Source organism: Coturnix japonica, unplaced genomic scaffold, assembly GCF_054131305.1.
Source record: "Coturnix japonica strain WE unplaced genomic scaffold, WE-NBRP24 Scf125, whole genome shotgun sequence".
NCBI classification, from domain to species: Eukaryota; Metazoa; Chordata; class Aves; order Galliformes; family Phasianidae; genus Coturnix; species Coturnix japonica.
The window spans coordinates 65,190-93,154 of NW_028189028.1; the positions used below are offsets into that span (position 1 = coordinate 65,190).

The window sequence follows — 27,965 nt, forward strand, 5'->3', positions numbered from 1 at the left end:
GGCTCAGTGGGGATCAATGGGGCGCAGTGGGGCTCAGTGGGGATCAATGGGGCTCAGTGGGGCTCAGTGGGGATCAATGGGGCTCAGTGGGGCTCAGTGGGGATCAATGGGGCTCAGTGGGGCTCAGTGGGGATCAGTGGGGCACAGTGGGGATCAATGGGACGCAGTGGGGATCAATGGAGCTCAGTGGGGCGCAGTGGGGCTCAGTGGGGCGCAGTGGGGATCAGTGGGGCGCAGTGGGGATCAATGGGGCGCAGTGGGGATCAATGGGGCGCAGTGGGGCTCAGTGGGGCGCAGTGGGGATCAATGGGGCGCAGTGGGGCTCAGTGGGGCGCAGTGGGGATCAATGGGGCTCAGTGGGGATCAATGGGGAGCAGTGGGGCTCAGTGGGGATCAATGGGGCTCAGTGGGGCGCAGTGGGGCTCAATGGGGCTCAGTGGGGCGCAGTGGGGATCAATGGGGCTCAGTGGGGATCAATGGGGCGCAGTGGGGCTCAGTGGGGATCAATGGGGCTCAGTGGGGCTCAGTGGGGATCAATGGGGCTCAGTGGGGCGCAGTGGGGATCAATGGGGCTCAGTGGGGATCAATGGGGCTCAGTGGGGCTCAGTGGGGATCAATGGGGCTCAGTGGGGATCAATGGGGCTCAGTGGGGCTCAGTGGGGATCAATGGGGCTCAGTGGGGCGCAGTGGGGATCAATGGGGCTCAGTGGGGCTCAGTGGGGCGCAGCGGGGATCAATGGGGCTCAGTGGGGATCAATGGGGCTCAGTGGGGATCAATGGGGCGCAGTGGGGCTCAGTGGGGCTCAGTGGGGATCAATGGGGCGCAGTGGGGCGCAGTGGGGATCAATGGGGCTCAGTGGGGATCAATGGGGCGCAGTGGGGCTCAGTGGGGCTCAGTGGGGCGCAGTGGGGCGCAGTGGGGCGCAGTGGGGATCAATGGGGCGCAGTGGGGCTCAGTGGGGATCAATGGGGCTCAGTGGGGCGCAGTGGGGATCAATGGGGCGCAGTGGGGCTCAGTGGGGCTCAGTGGGGATCAATGGGGCTCAGTGGGGCGCAGTGGGGATCAATGGGGCTCAGTGGGGATCAATGGGGTGCAGTGGGGATCAATGGGGCGCAGTGGGGATCAATGGGGATCAATGGGGCGCAGTGGGGCTCAGTGGGGCGCAGTGGGGCTCAATGGGGATCAATGGGGCTCAGTGGGGCTCAGTGGGGCTCAGTGGGGCTCAATGGGGCTCAGTGGGGCTCAGTGGGGATCAATGGGGCTCAGTGGGGCTCAGTGGGGCTCAATGGGGCTCAGTGGGGCTCAGAGGGGATCAATGGGGCTCAATGGGGCTCAGTGGGGCGCAGTGGGGCACAGTGGGGATCAATGGGGCTCAGTGGGGCTCAGTGGGGCTCAATGGGGCTCAATGGGGCGCAGTGGGGCGCAGTGGGGCTCAGTGGGGCTCAGTGGGGCGCAGTGGGGCTCAGTGGGGATCAATGGGGCTCAATGGGGCTCAGTGGGGATCAATGGGGCTCAGTGGGGCTCAGTGGGGCGCAGTGGGGCTCAATGGGGCTCAGTGGGGCGCAGTGGGGTTCAGTGGGGCGCAGTGGGGCTCAGTGGGGATCAATGGGGCTCAGTGGGGCTCAGTGGGGCGCAGTGGGGCGCAGTGGGGATCAATGGGGCTCAGTGGGGCTCAGTGGGGCTCAGTGGGGATCAATGGGGCTCAGTGGGGCTCAGTGGGGCGCAGTGGGGCTCAGTGGGGCGCAGTGGGGATCAATGGGGCTCAATGGGGCGCAGTGGGGATCAATGGGGCGCAGTGGGGCGCAGTGGGGCTCAGTGGGGATCAATGGGGCTCAGTGGGGCGCAGTGGGGCTCAGTGGGGCTCAGTGGGGCACAGTGGGGCGCAGTGGGGATCAATGGGGCTCAGTGGGGATCAATGGGGCTCAGTGGGGCACAGTGGGGATCAATGGGGCTCAGTGGGGCTCAGTGGGGCTCAGTGGGGATCAATGGGGCTCAGTGGGGCTCAGTGGGGCGCAGTGGGGCTCAGTGGGGCGCAGTGGGGATCAATGGGGCTCAATGGGGCGCAGTGGGGATCAATGGGGCGCAGTGGGGCGCAGTGGGGCTCAGTGGGGATCAATGGGGCTCAGTGGGGCGCAGTGGGGCTCAGTGGGGCTCAGTGGGGCACAGTGGGGCGCAGTGGGGATCAATGGGGCTCAGTGGGGATCAATGGGGCTCAGTGGGGCACAGTGGGGATCAATGGGGCTCAGTGGGGCTCAGTGGGGCTCAGTGGGGATCAATGGGGCTCAGTGGGGCTCAGTGGGGCGCAGTGGGGCTCAGTGGGGCGCAGTGGGGATCAATGGGGCTCAATGGGGCGCAGTGGGGATCAATGGGGCGCAGTGGGGCGCAGTGGGGCTCAGTGGGGATCAATGGGGCTCAGTGGGGCGCAGTGGGGCTCAGTGGGGCTCAGTGGGGCACAGTGGGGCGCAGTGGGGATCAATGGGGCTCAGTGGGGATCAATGGGGCTCAGTGGGGCACAGTGGGGATCAATGGGGCTCAGTGGGGCTCAGTGGGGCTCAGTGGGGATCAATGGGGCTCAGTGGGGCGCAGTGGGGATCAATGGGGCGCAGTGGGGCTCAGTGGGGATCAATGGGGATCAATGGGGCTCAATGGGGCTCAGTGGGGCTCAGTGGGGCTCAGTGGGGCGCAGTGGGGCGCAGTGGGGTGGGGGCACTCACTGCTGTTGAGCCAATAGATCTTGGGGGGCACGGCGCTGTCGGGGGGGTCGCAGGGCAGCACCACGGGGTCCCCCTCCTCCACCTCCACCGGGGTCACCTTCTCCTTCGGCCACTGGGGGGTGTCTGTGGGGCAGCAATGGGGGGTCAGTGTATGGGGGGTGTCTGTGGGGCAGCAATGGGGGGTCGGTGTATGGGGGGTGTCTGTGGGGCAGCAATGGGGGGTCGGTGTATGGGGGTGTCTGTGGGGCAGCAATGGGGGGTCAGTGTATGGGGGGTGTCTGTGGGGCAGCAATGGGGGGTCAGTGGTAATGGGGGGTGTCTGTGGGGCAGCAATGGGGGGTCAGTGTATGGGGGGTGGGTGGGGGGCAGCAATGGGGGGTCAGTGTATGGGGGGTGTCTGTGGGGCAGCAATGGGGGGTCAGTGTATGGGGGGTGTCTGTGGGGCAGCAATGGGGGGTCGGTGTATGGGGGGTGTCTGTGGGGCAGCAATGGGGGGTCGGTGTATGGGGGGTGTCTGTGGGGCAGCAATGGGGGGTCAATGGTAATGGGGGGTGTCTGTGGGGCAGCAATGGGGGGTCGGTGTATGGGGGGTGTCTGTGGGGCAGCAATGGGGGGTCAGTGTATGGGGGGTGTCTGTGGGGCAGCAATGGGGGGTCAGTGTATGGGGGGTGTCTGTGGGGCAGCAATGGGGGGTCGGTGGTAATGGGGGGTGTCTGTGGGGCAGCAATGGGGGGTCGGTGTATGGGGGGTGTCTGTGGGGCAGCAATGGGGGGTCAGTGTATGGGGGGTGTCTGTGGGGCAGCAATGGGGGGTCGGTGTATGGGGGGGGGTGGGGGGCAGCAATGGGGGGTCAGTGTATGGGGGGTGTCTGTGGGGCAGCAATGGGGGGTCGGTGTATGGGGGGTGTCTGTGGGGCAGCAATGGGGGGTCAGTGGTAATGGGGGGGGGCAGAGGGACCCCTAAGTTGTGGGGTTGACCCATAGGGGATGAAGGGAACCCAGTGGGTTTGAGGGGAGCCCTGGGGGTCGTGGGGGGGCTGTGTGGGGCTCTATGGGGCGCTATGGGGCGCTGTGTGGGGCTGTGGGGCTCTATGGGGCTCTATGGGGCGCTATGGGGCTCTATGGGGCTCTATGGGGCGCTGTGTGGGGCTGTGGGGGGCTGTGTGTGGGGCTGTGTGGGGTGGCTCTATGGGGCAGTGTGGGGCTGTGGGGGGCTGTGGGGGGCTGTGGGGTGGCTCTATGGGGCAGTGTGGGGCTCTATGGGGTGCTGTGGGGCGCTATGGGGCTCTATGGGGCAGTATGGGGCTCTATGGGGCAGTGTATGGCTCTATGGGGCGCTGTGGGGCGCTATGGGGCTCTATGGCGCTCTATGGGGCAGTGCGGGGCTATGGGGTGCTGTGTGTGGCTCTATGGGGCGCTGTGGGGCGCTGTGGGGCTCTATGGGGCAGTGTGGGGCTATGGGGGGCTGTGTGGGGCTCTATGGGGCGCTGTGGGGCGCTATGGGGCTCTATGGGGCGCTATGGGGCGCTGTGTGGGGCTGTGGGGCTCTATGGGGCGCTGTGGGGCTCTATGGGGCAGTGTGTGGCTCTATGGGGCTCTATGGGGCTCTATGGGGCTCTATGGGGCTGTGTGTGTCTCTATGGGGCTCTATGGGGCTCTATGGGGCTCTATGGGGCGCTGTGGGGCGCTATGGGGCGCTATGGGGCTCTATGGGGCAGTGTCTATGGGGCTCTATGGGGCTCTATGGGTCTCTATGGGTCTCTATGGGTCTCTATGTGTCTCTATGGGGCTCTATGGGGCTCTATGGGTCTCTATGGGGCTCTATGGGGCAGTGTGGGGCTCTATGGGGCTCTATGGGGCTCTATGGGGCGCTATGGGGCTCTATGGGTCTCTATGGGTCTCTATGGGGCTCTATGGGGCTCTATGGGGCAGTGTGGGGCTGTGTGGGGCAGTGTGTGGCTCTATGGGGCGCTGTGGGGCGCTATGGGGCTCTATGGGGCTCTATGGGGCAGTGTGGGGCTGTGGGGCGCTGTGGGGCTCTATGGGGCTCTATGGGGCTCTATGGGGCGCTGTGGGGCGCTGTGGGGCTCTATGGGGCGCTGTGGGGCGCTATGGGGTGCTATGGGGCTCTATGGGGCTCTATGGCGCTGTGGGGTGGCTGTGTGGGGCTCTATGGGGCGCTATGGGGCTGTGTGGGGTGGCTCTATGGGGCTCTATGGGGCTGTGTGGGGCTGTGTGTGGCTCTATGGGGTGCTATGGGGCGCTGTGTGGGGCTGTGGGGCTCTATGGGGCTCTATGGGGCAGTGTGGGGCTGTGTGTGGCTCTATGGGGCGCTATGGGGCGCTATGGGGCGCTGTGGTGCTCTATGGGGCTCTATGGGGCTCTATGGGGTGCTGTGGGGCGCTATGGGGCAGTGTGTGGCTCTATGTGGCTCTATGGGGCTCTATGGGGCACTGTGGGGTGCTGTGGGGCTCTATGGGGTCTCTATGGGTCTCTATGGGTCTCTATGGGTCTCTATGGGTCTCTATGGGGCGCTATGTGTCTCTATGGGGCTCTATGGGGCGCTATGGGGCTCTATGGGGCTCTATGGGGCTCTATGGGGCGCTATGGGGCGCTGTGGGGCTCTATGGGTCTCTATGGGTCTCTATGGGTCTCTATGTGTCTCTATGGGGTCTCTATGGGTCTCTATGGGTCTCTATGGGGTCTCTATGGGTCGCTATGGGTCTCTATGGGTCTCTATGGGGCTCTATGGGTCGCTATGGGTCTCTATGGGTCTCTATGGGTCTCTATGGGTCTCTATGTGTCTCTATGGGGCTCTATGTGTCTCTATGGGTCTCTATGGGTCTCTATGTGTCTCTATGGGTCTCTATGTGTCTCTATGGGGCTCTATGGGTCGCTATGGGTCTCTATGGGTCTCTATGGGTCTCTATGGGTCTCTATGGGTCTCTATGGGGCTCTATGGGTCTCTATGGGGCGCTATGGGGCTCTATGGGTCTCTATGGGTCTCTATGGGGCTCTATGGGTCTCTATGGGTCTCTATGGGTCGCTATGGGTCTCTATGTGTCTCTATGGGTCTCTATGGGGCTCTATGGGGCTCTATGGGTCTCTATGGGTCTCTATGTGGCTCTATGGGGCTCTATGGGGCGCTATGGGGCTCTATGGGGCTCTATGGGGCAGTGTCTATGGGGCTCTATGGGTCTCTATGGGTCGCTATGGGTCTCTATGTGTCTCTATGTGTCTCTATGTGTCTCTATGGGTCTCTATGGGTCTCTATGGGTCTCTATGGGTCTCTATGGGGCGCTATGGGTCTCTATGGGTCTCTATGGGTCGCTATGGGGCTCTATGGGGCTCTATGGGGCGCTGTGGGGCTATGGGGTGCTGTGTGGGGCTCTATGGGGCTCTATGGGGCAGTGTCTATGGGGCTCTATGGGGCTCTATGGGGCTCTATGGGGCGCTGTGGGGCTCTATGGGGCTCTATGGGGCTCTATGGGGCAGTGTGTGTCTCTATGGGTCTCTATGGGTCTCTATGGGGCTCTATGGGGCAGTGTCTATGGGTCTCTATGGGTCTCTATGGGTCGCTATGGGGCTCTATGGGGCTCTATGGGGCGCTGTGGGGCTATGGGGTGCTGTGTGGGGCTCTATGGGGCTCTATGGGGCAGTGTCTATGGGGCTCTATGGGGCTCTATGTGTCTCTATGTGTCTCTATGGGTCTCTATGGGGCGCTATGGGTCTCTATGGGTCTCTATGGGGCTCTATGTGTCTCTATGTGTCTCTATGTGTCTCTATGTGTCTCTATGGGTCTCTATGTGTCTCTATGGGTCTCTATGGGGTCTCTATGGGTCTCTATGTGTCTCTATGTGTCTCTATGGGTCGCTATGGGTCTCTATGGGTCTCTATGGGTCTCTATGTGTCTCTATGGGTCTCTATGGGTCTCTATGGGTCTCTATGTGTCTCTATGGGTCTCTATGGGTCTCTATGGGTCTCTATGGGGCGCTGTGGGTCTCTATGGGGCGCTATGGGTCTCTATGTGTCTCTATGGGGCTCTATGGGGCTCTATGGGTCTCTATGTGTCTCTATGTGTCTCTATGGGTCTCTATGGGTCTCTATGGGTCTCTATGTGTCTCTATGGGTCTCTATGGGTCTCTATGGGTCTCTATGGGGCGCTGTGGGTCTCTATGGGGCGCTATGGGTCTCTATGTGTCTCTATATGTCTCTATGTGTCTCTATGTGTCTCTATGGGTCTCTATGGGTCTCTATGGGTCTCTATGGGTCTCTATGGGTCTCTATGGGGCTCTATGGGTCTCTATGGGTCTCTATGTGTCTCTATGTGTCTCTATGTGTCTCTATGTGTCTCTATGGGGCTCTATGTGTCTCTATGGGGCTCTATGGGTCTCTATGGGGCTCTATGTGTCTCTATGGGTCTCTATGGGTCTCTATGTGTCTCTATGTGTCTCTATGTGTCTCTATGGGTCTCTATGTGTCTCTATGGGTCTCTATGTGTCTCTATGTGTCTCTATGTGTCTCTATGTGTCTCTATGGGTCTCTATGTGTCTCTATGTGTCTCTATGTGTCTCTATGTGTCTCTATGTGTCTCTATGGGTCTCTATGTGTCTCTATGTATCTCTATGGGTCCCTATGGGTCCCTATGGGGTCTCTATGGGTCTCTATGTGTCTCTATGTGTCTCTATGTGTCTCTATGGGTCTCTATGTGTCTCTATGTGTCTCTATGTGTCTCTATGGGTCTCTATGTGTCTCTATGGGGCGCTATGGGTCTCTATGGGTCTCTATGGGGTCTCTATGGGTCTCTATGGGGCGCTATGGGTCTCTATGGGGCTCTATGTGTCTCTATGGGTCTCTATGTGTCTCTATGGGTCTCTATGGGTCTCTATGGGGCGCTGTGGGTCTCTATGTGTCTCTATGGGTCTCTATGGGTCTCTATGGGGTCTCAATGGGTCTCTATGGGTCTCTATGGGGCTGTATGGGGCTCTATGGGGCGCTGTGGGGCGCTATGGGTCTCTATGGGTCTCTATGGGGCTCTATGGGGCTCTATGGGGCGCTGTGCGGCGCTATGGGTCTCTATGGGTCTCTATGGGTCGCTATGGGGCTCTATGGGGCTCTATGGGGCGCTATGGGGCGCTGTGGGGCAGTGTCTATGGGGCTCTATGGGGCGCTATGGGTCTCTATGGGTCTCTATGGGTCTCTATGGGTCTCTATGGGTCTCTATGGGTCTCTATGTGTCTCTATGGGGCTCTATGGGTCTCTATGTGGCTCTATGGGTCTCTATGGGTCTCTATGGGTCTCTATGGGTCTCTATGGGTCTCTATGGGTCTCTATGTGTCTCTATGTGTCTCTATGGGTCTCTATGGGTCTCTATGGGGCTCTATGGGTCTCTATGGGGCTCTATGGGTCTCTATGGGTCTCTATGGGTCTCTATGGGTCTCTATGTGTCTCTATGGGTCTCTATGGGTCTCTATGTGGCTCTATGGGTCTCTATGGGTCTCTATGGGTCTCTATGGGTCTCTATGGGTCTCTATGGGTCTCTATGTGTCTCTATGGGTCTCTATGGGTCTCTATGGGTCTCTATGTGTCTCTATGAGTCTCTATGGGTCTCTATGTGTCTCTATGGGTCTCTATGTGTCTCTATGGGTCTCTATGGGGCGCTATGGGTCTCTATGTGTCTCTATGGGTCTCTATGGGTCTCTATGGGTCTCTATGTGTCTCTATGTGTCTCTATGGGGCTCTATGTGTCTCTATGTGTCTCTATGGGTCTCTATGTGTCTCTATGTGTCTCTATGGGTCTCTATGGGTCTCTATGTGTCTCTATGTGTCTCTATGGGTCTCTATGGGTCTCTATGTGTCTCTATGGGTCTCTATGTGTCTCTATGGGGCTCTATGTGTCTCTATGTGTCTCTATGGGTCTCTATGTGTCTCTATGTGTCTCTATGTGTCTCTATGGGTCTCTATGTGTCTCTATGTGTCTCTATGTGTCTCTATGTGTCTCTATGTGTCTCTATGGGTCTCTATGTGTCTCTATGGGTCTCTATGGGTCTCTATGGGTCTCTATGTGTCTCTATGGGTCTCTATGGGTCTCTATGGGTCTCTATGGGGCGCTGTGGGTCTCTATGGGGCGCTATGGGTCTCTATGTGTCTCTATGGGGCTCTATGGGGCTCTATGGGTCTCTATGTGTCTCTATGTGTCTCTATGGGTCTCTATGGGTCTCTATGGGTCTCTATGTGTCTCTATGGGTCTCTATGGGTCTCTATGGGTCTCTATGGGGCGCTGTGGGTCTCTATGGGGCGCTATGGGTCTCTATGTGTCTCTATATGTCTCTATGTGTCTCTATGTGTCTCTATGGGTCTCTATGGGTCTCTATGGGTCTCTATGGGTCTCTATGGGTCTCTATGGGGCTCTATGGGTCTCTATGGGTCTCTATGTGTCTCTATGTGTCTCTATGTGTCTCTATGTGTCTCTATGGGGCTCTATGTGTCTCTATGGGGCTCTATGGGTCTCTATGGGGCTCTATGTGTCTCTATGTGGCTCTATGTGTCTCTATGGGTCTCTATGGGTCTCTATGTGTCTCTATGTGTCTCTATGTGTCTCTATGGGTCTCTATGTGTCTCTATGGGTCTCTATGTGTCTCTATGTGTCTCTATGTGTCTCTATGGGTCTCTATGTGTCTCTATGTGTCTCTATGTGTCTCTATGGGTCTCTATGTGTCTCTATGTGTCTCTATGTGTCTCTATGTGTCTCTATGTGTCTCTATGGGTCTCTATGTGTCTCTATGTATCTCTATGGGTCCCTATGGGTCCCTATGGGGTCTCTATGGGTCTCTATGTGTCTCTATGTGTCTCTATGTGTCTCTATGGGTCTCTATGTGTCTCTATGTGTCTCTATGTGTCTCTATGGGTCTCTATGTGTCTCTATGGGGCGCTATGGGTCTCTATGGGTCTCTATGGGGTCTCTATGGGTCTCTATGGGGCGCTATGGGTCTCTATGGGGCTCTATGTGTCTCTATGGGTCTCTATGTGTCTCTATGGGTCTCTATGGGTCTCTATGGGGCGCTGTGGGTCTCTATGTGTCTCTATGGGTCTCTATGGGTCTCTATGGGGTCTCAATGGGTCTCTATGGGTCTCTATGGGGCTGTATGGGGCTCTATGGGGCGCTGTGGGGCGCTATGGGTCTCTATGGGTCTCTATGGGGCTCTATGGGGCTCTATGGGGCGCTGTGCGGCGCTATGGGTCTCTATGGGTCTCTATGGGTCGCTATGGGGCTCTATGGGGCTCTATGGGGCGCTATGGGGCGCTGTGGGGCAGTGTCTATGGGGCTCTATGGGGCGCTATGGGTCTCTATGGGTCTCTATGGGTCTCTATGGGTCTCTATGGGTCTCTATGGGTCTCTATGTGTCTCTATGGGGCTCTATGGGTCTCTATGTGGCTCTATGGGTCTCTATGGGTCTCTATGGGTCTCTATGGGTCTCTATGGGTCTCTATGTGTCTCTATGTGTCTCTATGGGTCTCTATGAGTCTCTATGGGGCTCTATGGGTCTCTATGGGGCTCTATGGGTCTCTATGGGTCTCTATGGGTCTCTATGGGTCTCTATGTGTCTCTATGGGTCTCTATGGGTCTCTATGTGGCTCTATGGGTCTCTATGGGTCTCTATGGGTCTCTATGGGTCTCTATGGGTCTCTATGTGTCTCTATGGGTCTCTATGGGTCTCTATGGGTCTCTATGTGTCTCTATGAGTCTCTATGGGTCTCTATGTGTCTCTATGGGTCTCTATGTGTCTCTATGGGTCTCTATGGGGCGCTATGGGTCTCTATGTGTCTCTATGGGTCTCTATGGGTCTCTATGGGTCTCTATGTGTCTCTATGTGTCTCTATGGGGCTCTATGTGTCTCTATGTGTCTCTATGGGTCTCTATGTGTCTCTATGTGTCTCTATGGGTCTCTATGGGTCTCTATGTGTCTCTATGTGTCTCTATGGGTCTCTATGGGTCTCTATGTGTCTCTATGGGTCTCTATGTGTCTCTATGGGGCTCTATGTGTCTCTATGTGTCTCTATGGGTCTCTATGTGTCTCTATGTGTCTCTATGTGTCTCTATGGGTCTCTATGTGTCTCTATGTGTCTCTATGTGTCTCTATGGGTCTCTATGTGTCTCTATGGGTCTCTATGGGTCTCTATGGGTCTCTATGTGTCTCTATGTGTCTCTATGTGTCTCTATGGGTCGCTATGTGTCTATGTGTCTCTATGGGTCTCTATGGGTCTCTATGGGTCTCTATGGGGCGCTATGGGGCTCTATGTGTCTCTATGGGTCTCTATGGGTCTCTATGGGTCTCTATGGGTCTCTATGGGTCTCTATGGGGCTCTATGGGTCTCTATGGGTCGCTATGGGGCGCTATGTGTCTCTATGGGGCTCTATGGGGCTCTATGGGTCTCTATGTGTCTCTATGGGTCTCTATGGGTCTCTATGTGTCTCTATGTGTCTCTATGTGTCTCTATGTGTCTCTATGGGTCTCTATGTGTCTCTATGTGTCTCTATGTGTCTCTATGGGTCTCTATGTGTCTCTATGGGTCTCTATGGGTCTCTATGGGTCTCTATGGGTCTCTATGTGTCTCTATGTGTCTCTATGGGTCGCTATGTGTCTATGTGTCTCTATGGGTCTCTATGGGGCTCTATGGGTCTCTATGGGTCTCTATGGGTCTCTATGGGTCTCTATGTGTCTCTATGGGTCTCTATGGGTCTCTATGGGTCTCTATGGGTCTCTATGTGTCTCTATGTGTCTCTATGTGTCTCTATGGGTCTCTATGTGTCTCTATGTGTCTCTATGGGTCTCTATGGGTCTCTATGGGTCTCTATGGGGCGCTATGGGTCTCTATGTGTCTCTATGTGTCTCTATGTGTCTCTATGGGGTCTCTATGGGTCTCTATGGGTCTCTATGGGGCGCTATGGGTCTCTATGGGTCTCTATGGGTCTCTATGGGTCTCTATGTGTCTCTATGTGTCTCTATGGGGCTCTATGGGGCTCTATGGGTCTCTATGGGTCTCTATGGGTCTCTATGGGTCTCTATGTGTCTCTATGTGTCTCTATGGGTCTCTATGTGTCTCTATGTGTCTCTATGGGTCTCTATGTGTCTCTATGTGTCTCTATGTGTCTCTATGGGTCGCTATGGGTCTCTATGGGTCTCTATGGGGCTCTATGTGTCTCTATGTGTCTCTATGTCTCTATGTGTCTCTATGGGTCTCTATGTGTCTCTATGGGGCGCTATGGGTCTCTATGGGTCTCTATGGGGCAGTGTCTATGGGTCTCTATGGGTCTCTATGGGGCGCTATGGGGCTCTATGGGGCAGTGTGGGGCTGTGTGTGGCTCTATGGGGCGCTATGGGGCGCTGTGTGGCTCTATGGGGCTCTATGGGGCAGTGTGTGGCTCTATGTGTCTCTATGTGGCTCTATGGGTCTCTATGTGTCTCTATGTGTCTCTATGGGTCTCTATGTGTCTCTATGTGTCTCTATGTGTCTCTATGGGTCTCTATGGGGTGCTATGGGTCTCTATGTGCCTCTATGGGGCGCTATGTGTCTCTATGGGTCTCTATGTGTCTCTATGGGTCGCTATGTGTCTCTATGTGTCTCTATGGGTCTCTATGGGTCTCTATGGGTCTCTATGGGTCTCTATGTGTCTCTATGTGTCTCTATGTGTCTCTATGTGTCTCTATGTGTCCCTATGGGTCTCTATGGGTCTCTATGTGTCTCTATGTGTCTCTATGGGTCTCTATGTGTCTCTATGTGTCTCTATGGGGCGCTATGGGGCTCTATGGGTCTCTATGTGTCTCTATGTGTCTCTATGGGTCTCTATGTGTCTCTATGTGTCTCTATGGGTCTCTATGGGTCTCTATGTGTCTCTATGTGTCTCTATGGGTCTCTATGTGTCTCTATGTGTCTCTATGTGTCTCTATGGGTCGCTATGGGTCTCTATGGGTCTCTATGGGGCTCTATGTGTCTCTATGTGTCTCTATGTCTCTATGTGTCTCTATGGGTCTCTATGTGTCTCTATGGGGCGCTATGGGTCTCTATGGGTCTCTATGGGGCAGTGTCTATGGGTCTCTATGGGTCTCTATGGGGCGCTATGGGGCTCTATGGGGCAGTGTGGGGTTGTGTGTGGCTCTATGGGGCGCTATGGGGCGCTGTGTGGCTCTATGGGGCTCTATGGGGCAGTGTGTGGCTCTATGTGTCTCTATGTGGCTCTATGGGTCTCTATGTGTCTCTATGTGTCTCTATGGGTCTCTATGTGTCTCTATGTGTCTCTATGTGTCTCTATGGGTCTCTATGGGGTGCTATGGGTCTCTATGTGCCTCTATGGGGCGCTATGTGTCTCTATGGGTCTCTATGTGTCTCTATGGGTCGCTATGTGTCTCTATGTGTCTCTATGGGTCTCTATGGGTCTCTATGGGTCTCTATGGGTCTCTATGTGTCTCTATGTGTCTCTATGTGTCTCTATGTGTCTCTATGTGTCCCTATGGGTCTCTATGGGTCTCTATGTGTCTCTATGTGTCTCTATGGGTCTCTATGTGTCTCTATGTGTCTCTATGGGGCGCTATGGGGCTCTATGGGTCTCTATGTGTCTCTATGTGTCTCTATGGGTCTCTATGTGTCTCTATGTGTCTCTATGGGTCTCTATGGGTCTCTATGTGTCTCTATGTGTCTCTATGTGTCTCTATGGGGCTCTATGGGTCTCTATGGGTCTCTATGGGTCGCTGTGGGTCTCTATGGGGCTCTATGGGTCTCACTCTCCGCGATGACGTTGGCCTCTGGGCTCATGGCGGTTCCCAGCTCGTTGGTGGCGAAGCAGCGGAAGCGGCCTTGGAGGCGGGCGGCCAAAGAGGCGTTAATGAGCAACGAGCCCGAACCCGGCACCAATGAGACCCCAATGAGATCAATGGGGGTAAAGGGCTGAGAGTCACGAGTCCAGCGGTACCTGGAACATGGGGGTTATGGGGCAGGTTATGGGGCAGGTTATGGGGCAGGTTATGGGGCAGGTTATGGGGCAGGTCATGGGGCAGGCTATGGGGCAGGCTATGGGGCAGGTTATGGGGCGGGTTATGGGGCAGGTTATGGGTTATGGGGCAGGTTATGGGGCAGGTTATGGGGCGGGTTATGGGGAAGGTTATGGGGCAGGTTATGGGGCAGGTTATGGGGCAGGTTATGGGGTGGGGTTATGGGGCGGGGTTATGGGGCAGGTTATGGGGCAGGTTATGGGGCAGGTTATGGGGCAGGTTATGGGTTATGGGGCAGGTTATGGGGCAGGTTATGGGGCGGGTTATGGGGAAGGTTATGGGGCAGGTTATGGGGCAGGTTATGGGGCAGGTTATGGGGTGGGGTTATGGGGCGGGGTTATGGGGCAGGTTATGGGGCAGGTTATGGGGCAGGTTATGGGGCAGGGATCTGTGGGTCGCTCACTGCACGGGGGGGGTTATGGGGTGGGGTTATGGGGCAGGTTATGGGGCAGGTTATGGGGCGGGTTATGGGGCAGGTTATGGGGCAGGTTATGGGGCAGATTATGGGGCGGGTTATGGGGCAGGTTATGGGGCAGGTTATGGGGCAGGTTATGGGGCAGGTTGTGGGGCAGGTTATGGGGCAGGTTATGGGGTGTAGTTATGGGGCAGGTTGTGGGGCGGGGTTATGGGGCGGGTTATGGGGCAGGTTGTGGGGCAGGTTATGGGGCAGGTTATGGGGCAGGTTATGGGGCAGGTTATGGGGCAGGTTATGGGGCAGGTTATGGGGTTATGGGGCAGGTTATGGGGCAGGTTATGGGGCAGGTTATGGGGCAGGTTATGGGGCAGGTTATGGGGCAGGTTATGGGGCGGGGTTATGGGGCAGGTTATGGGGCGGGGTTATGGGGCGGGGTTATGGGGCAGGTTATGGGGCAGGTTATGGGGCAGGTTATGGGGCGGGGTTATGGGGCAGGTTATGGGGCAGGTTATGGGGCAGGTTATGGGGCGGGGTTATGGGGCAGGTTATGGGGCAGGTTATGGGGCAGGTTATGGGGCGGGGTTATGGGGCAGGTTATGGGGCGGGGTTATGGGGTGGTGGTTATGGGGCAGGTTATGGGGCAGGTTATGGGGCAGGTTATGGGGCAGGTTATGGGGTGTGGTTATGGGGCAGGTTATGGGGCGGGGTTATGGGGCAGGTTATGGGGCAGGTTATGGGGTGTGGTTATGGGGCAGGTTATGGGGCAGGTTATGGGGCAGGTTATGGGGCAGGCTATGGGGCAGGTTATGGGGCGGGGTTATGGGGCAGGTTATGGGGCAGGTTATGGGGCAGGTTATGGGGTGTAGTTATGGGGCAGGTTATGGGGCAGGTTATGGGGCAGGGATCTGTGGGTCACTCACTGCACGGGGGGGTTCCCGGTGGCGGCGCATTTGAGGACGACGTCGTCGCTGGGGAAAACCACGAGTTGTTCGGGGGGTTCGTCCGTCAGCTCGGGGGGATGCAGGACTGAGGGGGGGGCAGAGGGAAGGGGGTCAGAATGGGGATTCTATGGGGCAGGGATGGGGGGCCATAAAGGAACCAGGGGCCGGGGAGACATAGAAAGCCCATAGGAACCCCATAAAAACCCCATAGAAAGCCCATAGGAACCCCATAGAAACCCCATGGAAACCCCATGGAAAGCCCATAGGAACCCCATAGAAAGCCCATAGAAAGCCCATAGGAACCCCATAGAAAGCCCATAGAAAGCCCATAGAAACCCCATGGAAAGCCCATAGGAACTCCATAGACCGCCCCACAACCCCATAGACCGCCCCACAACCCCATAGAGCACCCCACAGCCCCATAGACCGCCCCACAGCCCCATAGACCAACCCACAGCCCCATAGACCAACCCACAGCCCCTTTAAAGCGCCCCACAGCCCCATAGACCATCCCACAGCCCCATAGACCGACCCACAGCCCCATAGACCACCCCACAGCCCCATAGACCATCCCTCAGCCCCATAGACCAACCCACAACCCCATAGACCACCCCACAGCCCCATAGACCGCCCCATAGACCACCCCACAGCCCCATAGACCACCCCACAGCCCCATAGACCGACCCACAGCCCCATAGACCACCCCACAGCCCCATAGACCATCCCTCAGCCCCATAGACCAACCCACAACCCCATAGACCACCCCACAGCCCCATAGACCGCCCCATAGACCACCCCACAGCCCCATAGACCACCCCACAGCCCCATAGACCGACCCACAGCCCCATAGACCGACCCACAGCCCCATAGACCGACCCACAGCCCCATAGACCAACTCACAGCCCCATAGACCAACCCACAGCCCCATAGACCGCCCCACAGCCCCATAGACCGACCCACAGCCCCATAGACCGACCCACAGCCCCATAGACCACACCACAGCCCCATAGACCGCCCCACAGCCCCATAGACCGACCCACAGCCCCATAGACCGACCCACAGCCCCATAGACCACACCACAGCCCCATAGACCGCCCCACAGCCCCATAGACCAACCCACAGCCCCATAGACCAACCCACAGCCCCATAGACCACCCCACAGCCCCATAGACCGCCCCACAGCCCCATAGACCACCCCACAGCCCCATAGACCGCCCCACAGCCCCATAGACCATCCCACAGCCCCATAGACCACCCCACAGCCCCATAGACCGACCCACAGCCCCATAGACCAACCCACAGCCCCATAGACCGCCCCACAGCCCCATAGACCAACCCACAGCCCCATAGACCAACCCACAGCCCCATAGACTAACCCATAGACCAACCCACAGCCCCATAGACCAACCCACAGCCCCATAGACCGACCCACAGCCCCATAGACCGACCCACAGCCCCATAGACCGACCCACAGCCCCATAGACCGCCCCACAGCCCCATAGACCAACCCACAGCCCCATAGACCAACCCACAGCCCCATAGACCGACCCATAGACCAACCCACAGCCCCATAGACCAACCCACAGCCCCATAGACCGACCCACAGCCCCATAGACCGACCCACAGCCCCATAGACCGACCCACAGCCCCATAGACCAACCCACAGCCCCATAGACCAACCCACAGCCCCATAGACCGACCCATAGACCAACCCACAGCCCCATAGACCAACCCACAGCCCCATAGACCGACCCACAGCCCCATAGACCGACCCACAGCCCCATAGACCGACCCACAGCCCCATAGACCAACCCACAGCCCCATAGACCAACCCACAGCCCCATAGACCGACCCATAGACCGACCCACAGCCCCATAGACCATCCCATAACCCCATAGACCGACCCACAGCCCCATAGACCACCCCACAGCCCCATAGACCACCCCACAGCCCCATAGACCACCCCACAGCCCCATAGACCGACCCACAGCCCCATAGACCGACCCACAGCCCCATAGACCGACCCACAGCCCCATAGACCGCCCCACAGCCCCATAGACCAACCCACAGCCCCATAGACCATCCCACAGCCCCATAGACCAACCCACAGCCCCATAGACCATCCCACAGCCCCATAGACCGACCCACAGCCCCATAGACCGCCGCACAGCCCCATAGACAGCCCCACAGCCCCATAGACCACCCCACAGCCCCATAGACCAACCCACAGCCCCATAGACCAACCCACAGCCCCATAGACCGCCCCACAGCCCCATAGACCATCCCACAGCCCCATAGACCGACCCACAGCCCCATAGACCAACCCACAGCCCCATAGACCGACCCACAGCCCCATAGACCGACCCACAGCCCCATAGACCATCCCACAGCCCCATAGACCGACCCACAGCCCCATAGACCGACCCACAGCCCCATAGACCGACCCACAGCCCCATAGACCATCCCACAGCCCCATAGACCGACCCACAGCCCCATAGACCATCCCACAGCCCCATAGACCGCCCCACAGCCCCATAGACCGACCCACAGCCCCATAGACCGACCCACAGCCCCATAGACCGACCCACAGCCCCATAGACCATCCCACAGCCCCATAGACCGACCCACAACCCCATAGACCGCCCCACAGCCCCATAGACCACCCCACAGCCCCATAGACCACCCCACAGCCCCTTTAAAGCACCCCACAGCCCCATAGACCAACCCACAGCCCCATAGACCACCCCACAGCCCCATAGACCGACCCACAACCCCATAGAGCGCCCCACAACCCCATAGACCGCCCCACAGCCCCATAGACCGACCCACAGCCCCATAGACTAACCCACAACCCCATAGACTAACCCACAACCCCATAGACCGCCCCACAGCCCCATAGACCGACCCACAGCCCCATAGACCACCCCATAGACCATCCCACAGCCCCATAGACCAACCCACAGCCCCACAGACCAACCCACAGCCCCATAGACCGCCCCACAGCCCCATAGACCACCCCACAACCCCATAGACCAACCCACAGCCCCATAGACCACCCCACAACCCCATAGACCATCCCACAGCCCCATAGACCGACCCACAGCACCATAGACCGACCCACAGCCCCATAGACCGACCCACAGCCCCATAGACCACCCCACAACCCCATAGACCAACCCACAGCCCCATAGACCATCCCACAGCCCCATAGACCGACCCACAACCCCATAGACCGACCCACAGCCCCATAGACCGACCCACAGCCCCATAGACCGACCCACAGCCCCATAGACCGACCCATAGACCACCCCACAGCCCCATAGACCATCCCACAGCCCCATAGACCGACCCACAGCCCCATAGACCGACCCATAGACCACCCCACAGCCCCATAGACCATCCCACAGCCCCATAGACCGACCCACAGCCCCATAGACCATCCCACAGCCCCATAGACCGACCCACAGCCCCATAGACCGCCCCACAGCCCCATAGACCGCCCCACAGCCCCATAGACCGACCCACAACCCCATAGACCGCCCCACAGCCCCATAGACCAACCCACAACCCCATAGACCAACCCACAACCCCATAGACCGACCCACAGCCCCATAGACCATCCCACAGCCCCATAGACCATCCCACAGCCCCATAGACCAACCCACAGCCCCATAGACCGACCCACAGCCCCATAGACCAACCCACAGCCCCATAGACCATCCCACAGCCCCATAGACCACCCCACAACCCCATAGACCAACCCACAGCCCCATAGACCGCCCCACAACCCCATAGACCAACCCACAGCCCCATAGACCGACCCACAGCCCCATAGACCATCCCACAGCCCCATAGACCGACCCACAGCCCCATAGACCGACACATAGACCGACCCACAGCCCCATAGACCGACCCACAGCCCCATAGACCGACACATAGACCGACCCACAGCCCCATAGACCACCCCACAACCCCACAGACAGCCCCATAGACCATCCCACAGCCCCATAGACCGACCCACAACCCCATAGACCGACCCACAACCCCATAGACCACCCCACAGCCCCATAGACCGCCCCACAAACCCATAGACCGACCCACAGCCCCATAGACCGACCCACAGCCCCATAGACCGCCCCACAGCCCCATAGACCGACCCACAGCCCCATAGACCGCCCCACAGCCCCATAGACCGACCCACAGCCCCATAGACCGACCCACAGCCCCATAGACCGACCCACAGCCCCATAGACCGACCCACAGCCCCATAGACCGACCCACAGCCCCATAGACCGACCCAGAGCCCCATAGACCGCCCCACAGCCCCATAGACCAACCCACAGCCCCATAGCCCACCCCACAGCCCCATAGACCAACCCACAGCCCCATAGACCGACCCACAGCCCCATAGACCGACCCACAGCCCCATAGACCAACCCACAGCCCCATAGACCGCCCCACAGCCCCATAGACCAACCCACAACCCCATAGACCAACCCACAGCCCCATAGACCAACCCACAGCCCCATAGACCAACCCACAACCCCACAGACAGCCCCATAGACCGCCCCACAGCCCCATAGACCATCCCACAGCCCCATAGACCGACCCACAGCCCCATAGACCATCCCACAGCCCCATAGACCAACCCACAGCCCCATAGACCAACCCACAGCCCCATAGACCGCCCCACAACCCCATAGACCATCCCACAGCCCCATAGACCGCCCCACAGCCCCATAGACCGCCCCACAGCCCCATAGACCACCCCATAGACCACCCCACAGCCCCTTTAAAGCACCCCACAACCCCATAGACCACCCCACAGCCCCATAGACCAACCCACAGCCCCATAGACCGACCCACAGCCCCATAGACCAACCCACAGCCCCATAGACCAACCCACAGCCCCATAGACCACCCCACAGCCCCATAGACCGACCCACAGCCCCATAGACCGACCCACAGCTCCATAGACCGCCCCACAGCCCCATAGACCGCCCCACAACCCCACAGACAGCCCCATAGACCACCCCACAGCCCCATAGACCACCCCATAGACCACCCCACAGTCCCTTTAAAGCACCCCACAGCCCCATAGACCGCCCCACAGCCCCATAGACCACCCCATAGACCACCCCACAGCCCCATAGACCACCCCGTAGACCACCCCACAGCCCCATAGACCGCCCCACAGCCCCATAGACCGCCCCACAGCCCCATAGACCGACCCACAGCCCCATAGACCGCCCCACAGCCCATAGACCATCCCACAGCCCCATAGACCACCCCACAACCCCATAGACCACCCCACAGCCCCATAGACCAACCCACAGCCCCATAGACCGACCCACAGCCCCATAGACCGCCCCACAGCCCCATAGACCGCCCCACAACCCCATAGACCACCCCACAGCTCCATAGACCAACCCACAGCCCCATAGACCGACCCACAGCCCCATAGACCAACCCACAGCCCCATAGACCGACCCACAGCCCCATAGACCATCCCACAACCCCATAGACCGACCCACAGCCCCATAGACCATCCCACAACCCCATAGACCATCCCACAGCCCCATAGACCATCCCACAGCCCCATAGACCAACCCACAGCCCCATAGACCACCCCACAGCCCCATAGACCATCCCACAGCCCCATAGACCGACCCACAGCCCCATAGACCGACCCACAGCCCCATAGACCGACCCACAGCCCCATAGACCGACCCACAGCCCCATAGACCAACCCACAGCCCCATAGACCAACCCACAGCCCCATAGACCGCCCCACCACCCCATAGACCACCCCACAGCCCCATAGACCGCCCCATAGACCACCCCACAGCCCCATAGACCACCCCATAGACCACCCCACAGCCCCATAGACCAACCCACAGCCCCATAGACCAACCCACAGCCCCATAGACCGACCCACAGCCCCATAGACCGACCCACAGCCCCATAGACCGCCCCACAGCCCCATAGACCAACCCACAGCCCCATAGACCGACCCACAGCCCCATAGACCACCCCACAGCCCCATAGACCGCCCCACAGCCCCATAGACCAACCCACAGCCCCATAGACCGACCCACAGCCCCATAGACCGACCCACAGCCCCATAGACCGACCCACAGCCCCATAGACCAACCCACAGCCCCATAGACCATCCCACAGCCCCATAGACCAACCCACAGCCCCATAGACCAACCCACAGCCCCATAGACCGACCCACAGCCCCATAGACCGACCCACAGCCCCATAGACCATCCCACAGCCCCATAGACCGACCCACAGCCCCATAGACCAACCCACAGCCCCATAGACCATCCCATAACCCCATAGACCGACCCACAGCCCCATAGATCGCCCCACAACCACCCGAGGACCCCTCAGAGCCCCCCCGGCCCCCCCAGACTCACAATCGTGTTCTCCATCTTCATCCCGGCAGCAAACGTGGGGGGGGGGGGAGAAAGAGAATGTTGAGCTGAGCCCCCCCCCCCAACCCCCATCCCCATCAATGGGGGGGAGCCGTGCAAAGCCCCCCCCCCCCCCCCCCAGCCCCACTCACAGTCCGGGGGGATGGTGATGGCGGCTCCGGGCCCCCCCAGCACCAGGAGCACGAGGAGGCCGAGCCCGTGGGGCAGAGCCATGGTGGGAGCGGGCCTGGGGGGGGAACGGGGGGGGTTTATGGGGTCTCTATGGGATCGAGGGGGGCTCTATGGGGTCTCTATGGGACCTGTGGGGTCTCTATGGGGTCTCTATGGGGCCGGGGGGGCTCTATAGGGTCTCTATGGGGCCGGGGGGTCTCTATGGGGTCTCTATGGGATCGAGGGGGGCTCTATGGGGTCTCTATGGGACCTGTGGGGTCTCTATGGGGTCTCTATGGGACCTGTGGGGTCTCTATGGGGTCTCTATGGGACCTGTGGGGTCTCTATGGGGTCTCTATGGGACCTGTGGGGTCTCTATGGGGTCTCTATGGGGCCGGGGGGTCTCTATGGGGTCTCTATGGGATCGAGGGGGGCTCTATGGGGTCTCTATGGGACCTGTGGGGTCTCTATGGCGTCTCTATGGGACCTGTGGGGTCTCTATGGGGTCTCTATGGGACCTGTGGGGTCTCTATGGGGTCTCTATGGGACCTGTGGGGTCTCTATGGGGTCTCTATGGGGCCGGGGGGGCTCTATGGGGTCTCTATGGGGCCGGGGGGGCTCTATGGGGTCTCTATGGGGCCGGGGGGGCTCTATGGGGTCTCTATGGGGCCGGGGGGGCTCTATAGGGTCTCTATGGGGCCGGGGGGGGCTCTATGGGGTCTCTATGGGGCCGGGGGGGCTCTATGGGGTCTGTATGGGACCGGGGGGCTCTATAGGGTCTCTATGGGACCTGTGGGGTCTCTATGGGGTCTCTATGGGACCTGTGGGGTCTCTATGGGGTCTCTATGGGACCTGTGGGGTCTCTATAGGGTCTCTATGGGGCCGGGGGGGCTCTATGGGGTCTCTATGGGGCCGGGGGGTCTCTATGGGGGCTCTATGGGGCCGGGGGGGCTCTATAGGGTCTCTATGGGACCTGTGGGGTCTCTATGGGGGCTCTATGGGGCCGGGGGGGCTCTATGGGGTCTCTATGGGATCGAGGGGGACTCTATGGGGTCTCTATGGGACCTGTGGGGTCTCTATGGGGTCTCTATGGGACCGGGGGGCTCTATAGGGTCTCTATGGGACCTGTGGGGGCTCTATGGGGTCTCTATGGGGCCGGGGGGGCTCTATGGGGTCTCTATGGGACCTGTGGGGTCTCTATGGGGTCTCTATGGGATCGAGGGGGGCTCTATGGGGTCTCTATGGGATCGAGGGGGGCTCTATAGGGTCTCTATGGGATCGAGGGGGGCTCTATGGGGTCTCTATGGGGCCGGGGGGGCTCTATGGGGTCTCTATGGGGCCGGGGGGGCTCTATGGGGTCTCTATGGGGCCGGGGGGGGGCTCTATGGGGTCTCTATGGGGCCAGGGGGGGGCTCTATGGGGTCTCTATGGGGCCAGGGGGGGGCTCTATAGGGTCTCTATGGGACCTGTGGGGTCTCTATGGGGTCTCTATGGGATCGAGGGGGGCTCTATATGGTCTCTATGGGATCGAGGGGGGCTCTAGGGGGTCTCTATGGGATCGAGGGGGGCTCTATGGGGTCTCTATGGGACCTGTGGGGTCCCTATGGGGTCTCTATGGGGCCGGGGGGGCTCTATGGGGTCTCTATGGGGCCGGGGGGGGGCTCTATGGGGTCTTTATGGGATCGAGGGGGGCTCTATGGGGTCTCTATGGGACCTGTGGGGTCTCTATGGGGTCTCTATGGGACCTGTGGGGTCTCTATGGGGTCTCTATGGGATCGAGGGGGGCTCTATAGGGTCTCTATGGGGCCGGGGGGGCTCTATGGGGTCTCTATGGGGCCGGGGGGGCTCTATGGGGTCTCTATGGGGCCGGGGGGGCTCTATGGGGTCTCTATGGGGCCGGGGTGGGGCTCTATGGGGTCTTTATGGGATCGAGGGGGGCTCTATGGGGTCTCTATGGGGCCGGGGGGGCTCTATGGGGTCTCTATGGGACCTGTGGGGTCTCTATGGGGTCTCTATGGGATCGAGGGGGGCTCTATAGGGCCTCTATGGGACCTGTGGGGTCTCTATGGGGTCTCTATGGGGCCGGGGGGGCTCTATGGGGTCTCTATGGGATCGAGGGGGGCTCTATGGGGTCTCTATGGGACCTGTGGGGTCTCTATGGGGTCTCTATGGGATCGAGGGGGGCTCTATGGGGTCTCTATGGGACCTGTGGGGTCTCTATGGGGTCTCTATGGGATCGAGGGGGTCTCTATGGGGTCTCTATGGGACCTGTGGGGTCTCTATGGGGTCTCTATGGAATCGAGGGGGGCTCTATAGGGTCTCTATGGGACCTGTGGGGTCTCTATGGGGTCTCTATGGGACCTGTGGGGTCTCTATGGGGTCTCTATGGGGCCGGGGGGTCTCTATGGGGTCTCTATGGGATCGAGGGGGGCTCTATGGGGTCTCTATGGGATCGAGGGGGGCTCTATGGGGTCTCTATGGGGCCGGGGGGGGCTCTATAGGGTCTCTATGGGACCTGTGGGGTCTCTATGGGACCTGTGGGGTCTCTATGGGGTCTCTATGGGACCTGTGGGGTCTCTATGGGGTCTCTATGGGATCGAGGGGGGCTCTATGGGGTCTCTATGGGGCCAGGGGGGGGCTCTATAGGGTCTCTATGGGACCTGTGGGGTCTCTATGGGGTCTCTATGGGATCGAGGGGGGCTCTATGGGGTCTCTATGGGGCCGGGGGGGCTCTATGGGGTCTCTATGGGATCGAGGGGGGCTCTATAGGGTCTCTATGGGACCTGTGGGGTCTCTATGGGGTCTCTATGGGGCCGGGGGGGCTCTATGGGGTCTCTATGGGGCCGGGGGGGCTCTATGGGGTCTCTATGGGGCCGGGGGGGCTCTATGGTGTCTCTATGGGGCCGGGGGGGCTCTATGGGGTCTCTATGGGGCCGGGGGGGGCTCTATAGGGTCTCTATGGGACCTGTGGGGTCTCTATGGGGTCTCTATGGGACCTGTGGGGTCTCTATGGGGTCTCTATGGGACCTGTGGGGTCTCTATGGGGTCTGTATGGGACCTGTGGGGTCTCTATGGGGTCTCTATGGGACCTGTGGGGTCTCTATGGGGTCTCTATGGGACCTGTGGGGTCTCTATGGGGTCTCTATGGGACCTGTGGGGTCTCTATGGGGTCTCTATGGGACCTGTGGGGTCTCTATAGGGTCTCTATGGGACCTGTGGGGTCTCTATGGGGTCTCTATGGGATCGAGGGGGGCTCTATGGGGTCTCTATGGGACCTGTGGGGTCTCTATGGGGTCTCTATGGGGCCGGGGGGGGGCTCTATGGGGTCTTTATGGGATCGAGGGGGGCTCTATGGGGTCTGTATGGGACCGGGGGGCTCTATAGGGTCTCTATGGGACCTGTGGGGTCTCTATGGGGTCTCTATGGGGCCGGGGGGGGCTCTATGGGGTCTGTATGGGACCTGTGGGGTCTCTATGGGGTCTCTATGGGATCGAGGGGGGCTCTATAGGGTCTCTATGGGACCTGTGGGGTCTCTATGGGGTCTCTATGGGACCTGTGGGGTCTCTATGGGGTCTCTATGGGACCTATGGGGTCTCTATGGGGTCTCTATGGGGTCTCTATGGGGTCTTTATGCCCCCCTTGGTTACAGCTGAGGGTCCTCAGCCACGGTGGGACCCAGAGCCCAGCAGGGACCCCCCCCCCCCCCCCTTAGGGACCCCCCATCGCTCAGCCCCCCCCCATCGCTCAGCCCCCCCCATCGCTCAGCCCCCCCCCATCGTTAACCCCCCCCCCCCCCCCCCCATTGTGCAGCCCCATTGTGTTGCCCACCGCCGCCTCCCCCTCCCCCACCACGGATGCAGCGGTTGCCATGGCGACGGTTAATGGGGAACCTGTCACCTTGGCTCGGGACCCGAGTGTGTGTGTCAATGTCCCCCCCCCCCCCCCGCCAATTCATCCGCCCATCCCCCCCCCACACCCCCATAAGAGCCAGCCCTTAACGCCCCCCCCCCCAATAAAACAGCACGGACACACCCCATGGGGCATATCCCCGCCCAACGCTATTCCCGAGAGCATTTCAGCACCGCGGACAGCGCCCAAATTCAGCACCGCGGACAGCGCCCAAATTCAGCACCGTGGACAGAGCCCAAATTTCAGCACCACGGACAGCGCCCCCAATTCAACACTCGGACAGCGCCCCAATTCAGCACCACGGACAGCGCCCCCAATTCAACACTCGGACAGCGCCCCAATTCAGCACCACGGACAGCGCCCCAATTCAGCACCGCCCCAATTCAACACTCGGACAGCGCCCCAATTCAGCACCGCGTACATCGCCCCAATTCATCACCGCCCCAATTCAGCACCACGGACAGCGCCCCAATTCAGCACCGCGCACGTCGCCCCAATTCAGCACCTCGGACAGCGCCCCAAATTCAACACCGTCCTATTTCAGCACCGCGGACAGCGCCCCGCACAGACACCCCTTATTTCAGCACCACGGACAGCGCCCGTAAAACACAACACACACAGTCCCATTTTTCAGCACCACGGACAGCGCCCGTACCGACACCCTTATTTCAGCACCACGGACAGCGCCCGCCCAAACAACCCCATTTCAGCACTACGGACAGCGCCCCGTCTAAACATCTCCATTTCAGTACCACGGACAGCGCCCGCATAGGACACCCCCCGCCCCCCCCATTTCAGCACCGTGGACAGCGCCCACTTAAACATCTCAATTTCAGCACCACGGACAGCGCCCGCATAGACACCCCCCCCCCCATTTCAGCACCATGGACAGCGCCCGTCCGACCCGCCCCCCCCCCCCCAATAAATCCCCCCCCATAAATGGAGCCCCGCCCCCCATCCCCCCCCATTTCCCCCCCCCCCCTTTGGGTGTGTGGGGCGGAAGCGGGGGCGGCCCCATGGGAACAAGGGGCCGTTGTTGGTCCCGCATTCCTGAGGGGGGGGGGGGGGCGGGTTGATGCGGGAATCGGAGCTGAGCTTCCCCCCCCCCCCCCCACCCCATCAATGGTCGGAGGTGGAGCCCCCCCCCCATAAATAAAAGGTGCTGCAGGTGGGGGGGGGGGGGAGGCACCTGTAGGGAAATGAGTCGGGATGGACCCATAGATTCCACCCCCCCTCAATGGGGCCGTGACCCCACAGCGCTGTGGGGCAGCCGGGGGGGGACGGCAACGAGGGGGGGGGGCGTCAATAAGGATCAGGGACCCCCAGAGCGACAGGACCCCACACAGACACGGCACCGCCCCCCCCACGGCCCCACCCATCTGTTCCCCATAGAACCCCATTTCTCACCCCCCCAGCCCCTCCCACGCCCCATTCCCTATCCGGGCCCATTCAGCTGCCCCACATCACCCCACCCCCGGCCCCATAGACCCCCCATATCCCCCCATAGACCCCCCATATCCCCCCATAGAGCCCCTATATCCCCCCATTACCTGCTCTCACCGCTCCCCGCTCGGGGCTGCGGCTGCCGCGGGGTTGACATAATCCTCCCTTAGGCCACGCCCCCAAACCTTAAGCCCCGCCCACTTACAATAAGCCACGCCCCCACCGCGCCCAAAGGGGGCGTGGCCACACTTAAACCCCGCCCACTCCTCCGAGCATAGCCCCGCCCCTTTCAAGATGGCGGCCGTTCAATTGGGGGGCGCTGGGGGGGCTTAGGGAGGGGCTGTGGGGTCGGGACCCCCCCCAAAGACCCCTCCCCTTTTTGACCCCTCCCCGTTGGCCAATAGGATCGCAGGGGTTGATGGGACCCCCCCCATCATAACATGCCCCCCCCCCCTCCCCACACCCAACATGGTGCCCCCCCCCCGTGATGACGTCAGAGCCCCGCCATGACGTCACTCAGAGGGGAGGGGTCCCACACGGATCCGCCATGACACCATGACAGACATGGGGGGGACCGGCCTTTATTGGGGGGGGGGCAACCCCAAACGTTGGGGACCCCCCCCCCCAAGGGTGCTATGGGGGGTCCCAGGTGCCGCCCCATTGACTTGGGGGGGTCCTATGAGCTGGGGGGGGGGTCCTTAGAGATGGGGGGGGTCCACAGAGCATTTGAGGGGGGTCCTTTGGGCTGGGGGGGGTCCCCATGGCCTCTCTGTGGGGTCCCAGCTGCCACCCCATAGACTTGGGGGGGGTCCTATGAGCTGTGGGGGGGGGGGGTCTTTTGAGTGGGGGGGGGTCCACAGAGCCTTTGGGGGGGGTCCTTTGGGCTGGGGGGGGTCTTTTGA

At 59.8% G+C, this 27,965-nt stretch overlaps 1 protein-coding gene across 1 annotated transcript in view; it reads right to left on the bottom strand.

Annotated features, from left to right (window-relative positions):
• Positions 1–27,932, bottom strand: part of LOC146751146 (neuronal-glial cell adhesion molecule-like) — a gene marked incomplete at its 3' end in the record, with an annotated part of 93,114 nt that extends 65,182 nt beyond the window's left edge. The window contains 6 exon segments of the mRNA XM_085535482.1: positions 2,716–2,838; positions 13,496–13,683; positions 15,098–15,203; positions 21,544–21,558; positions 21,693–21,787; positions 27,171–27,932. Of these exon segments, the coding sequence (XP_085391608.1) occupies positions 2,716–2,838; positions 13,496–13,683; positions 15,098–15,203; positions 21,544–21,558; positions 21,693–21,787; positions 27,171–27,220 (577 nt within the window).
• Between the last annotated feature and the right edge of the window lie 33 nt (positions 27,933–27,965).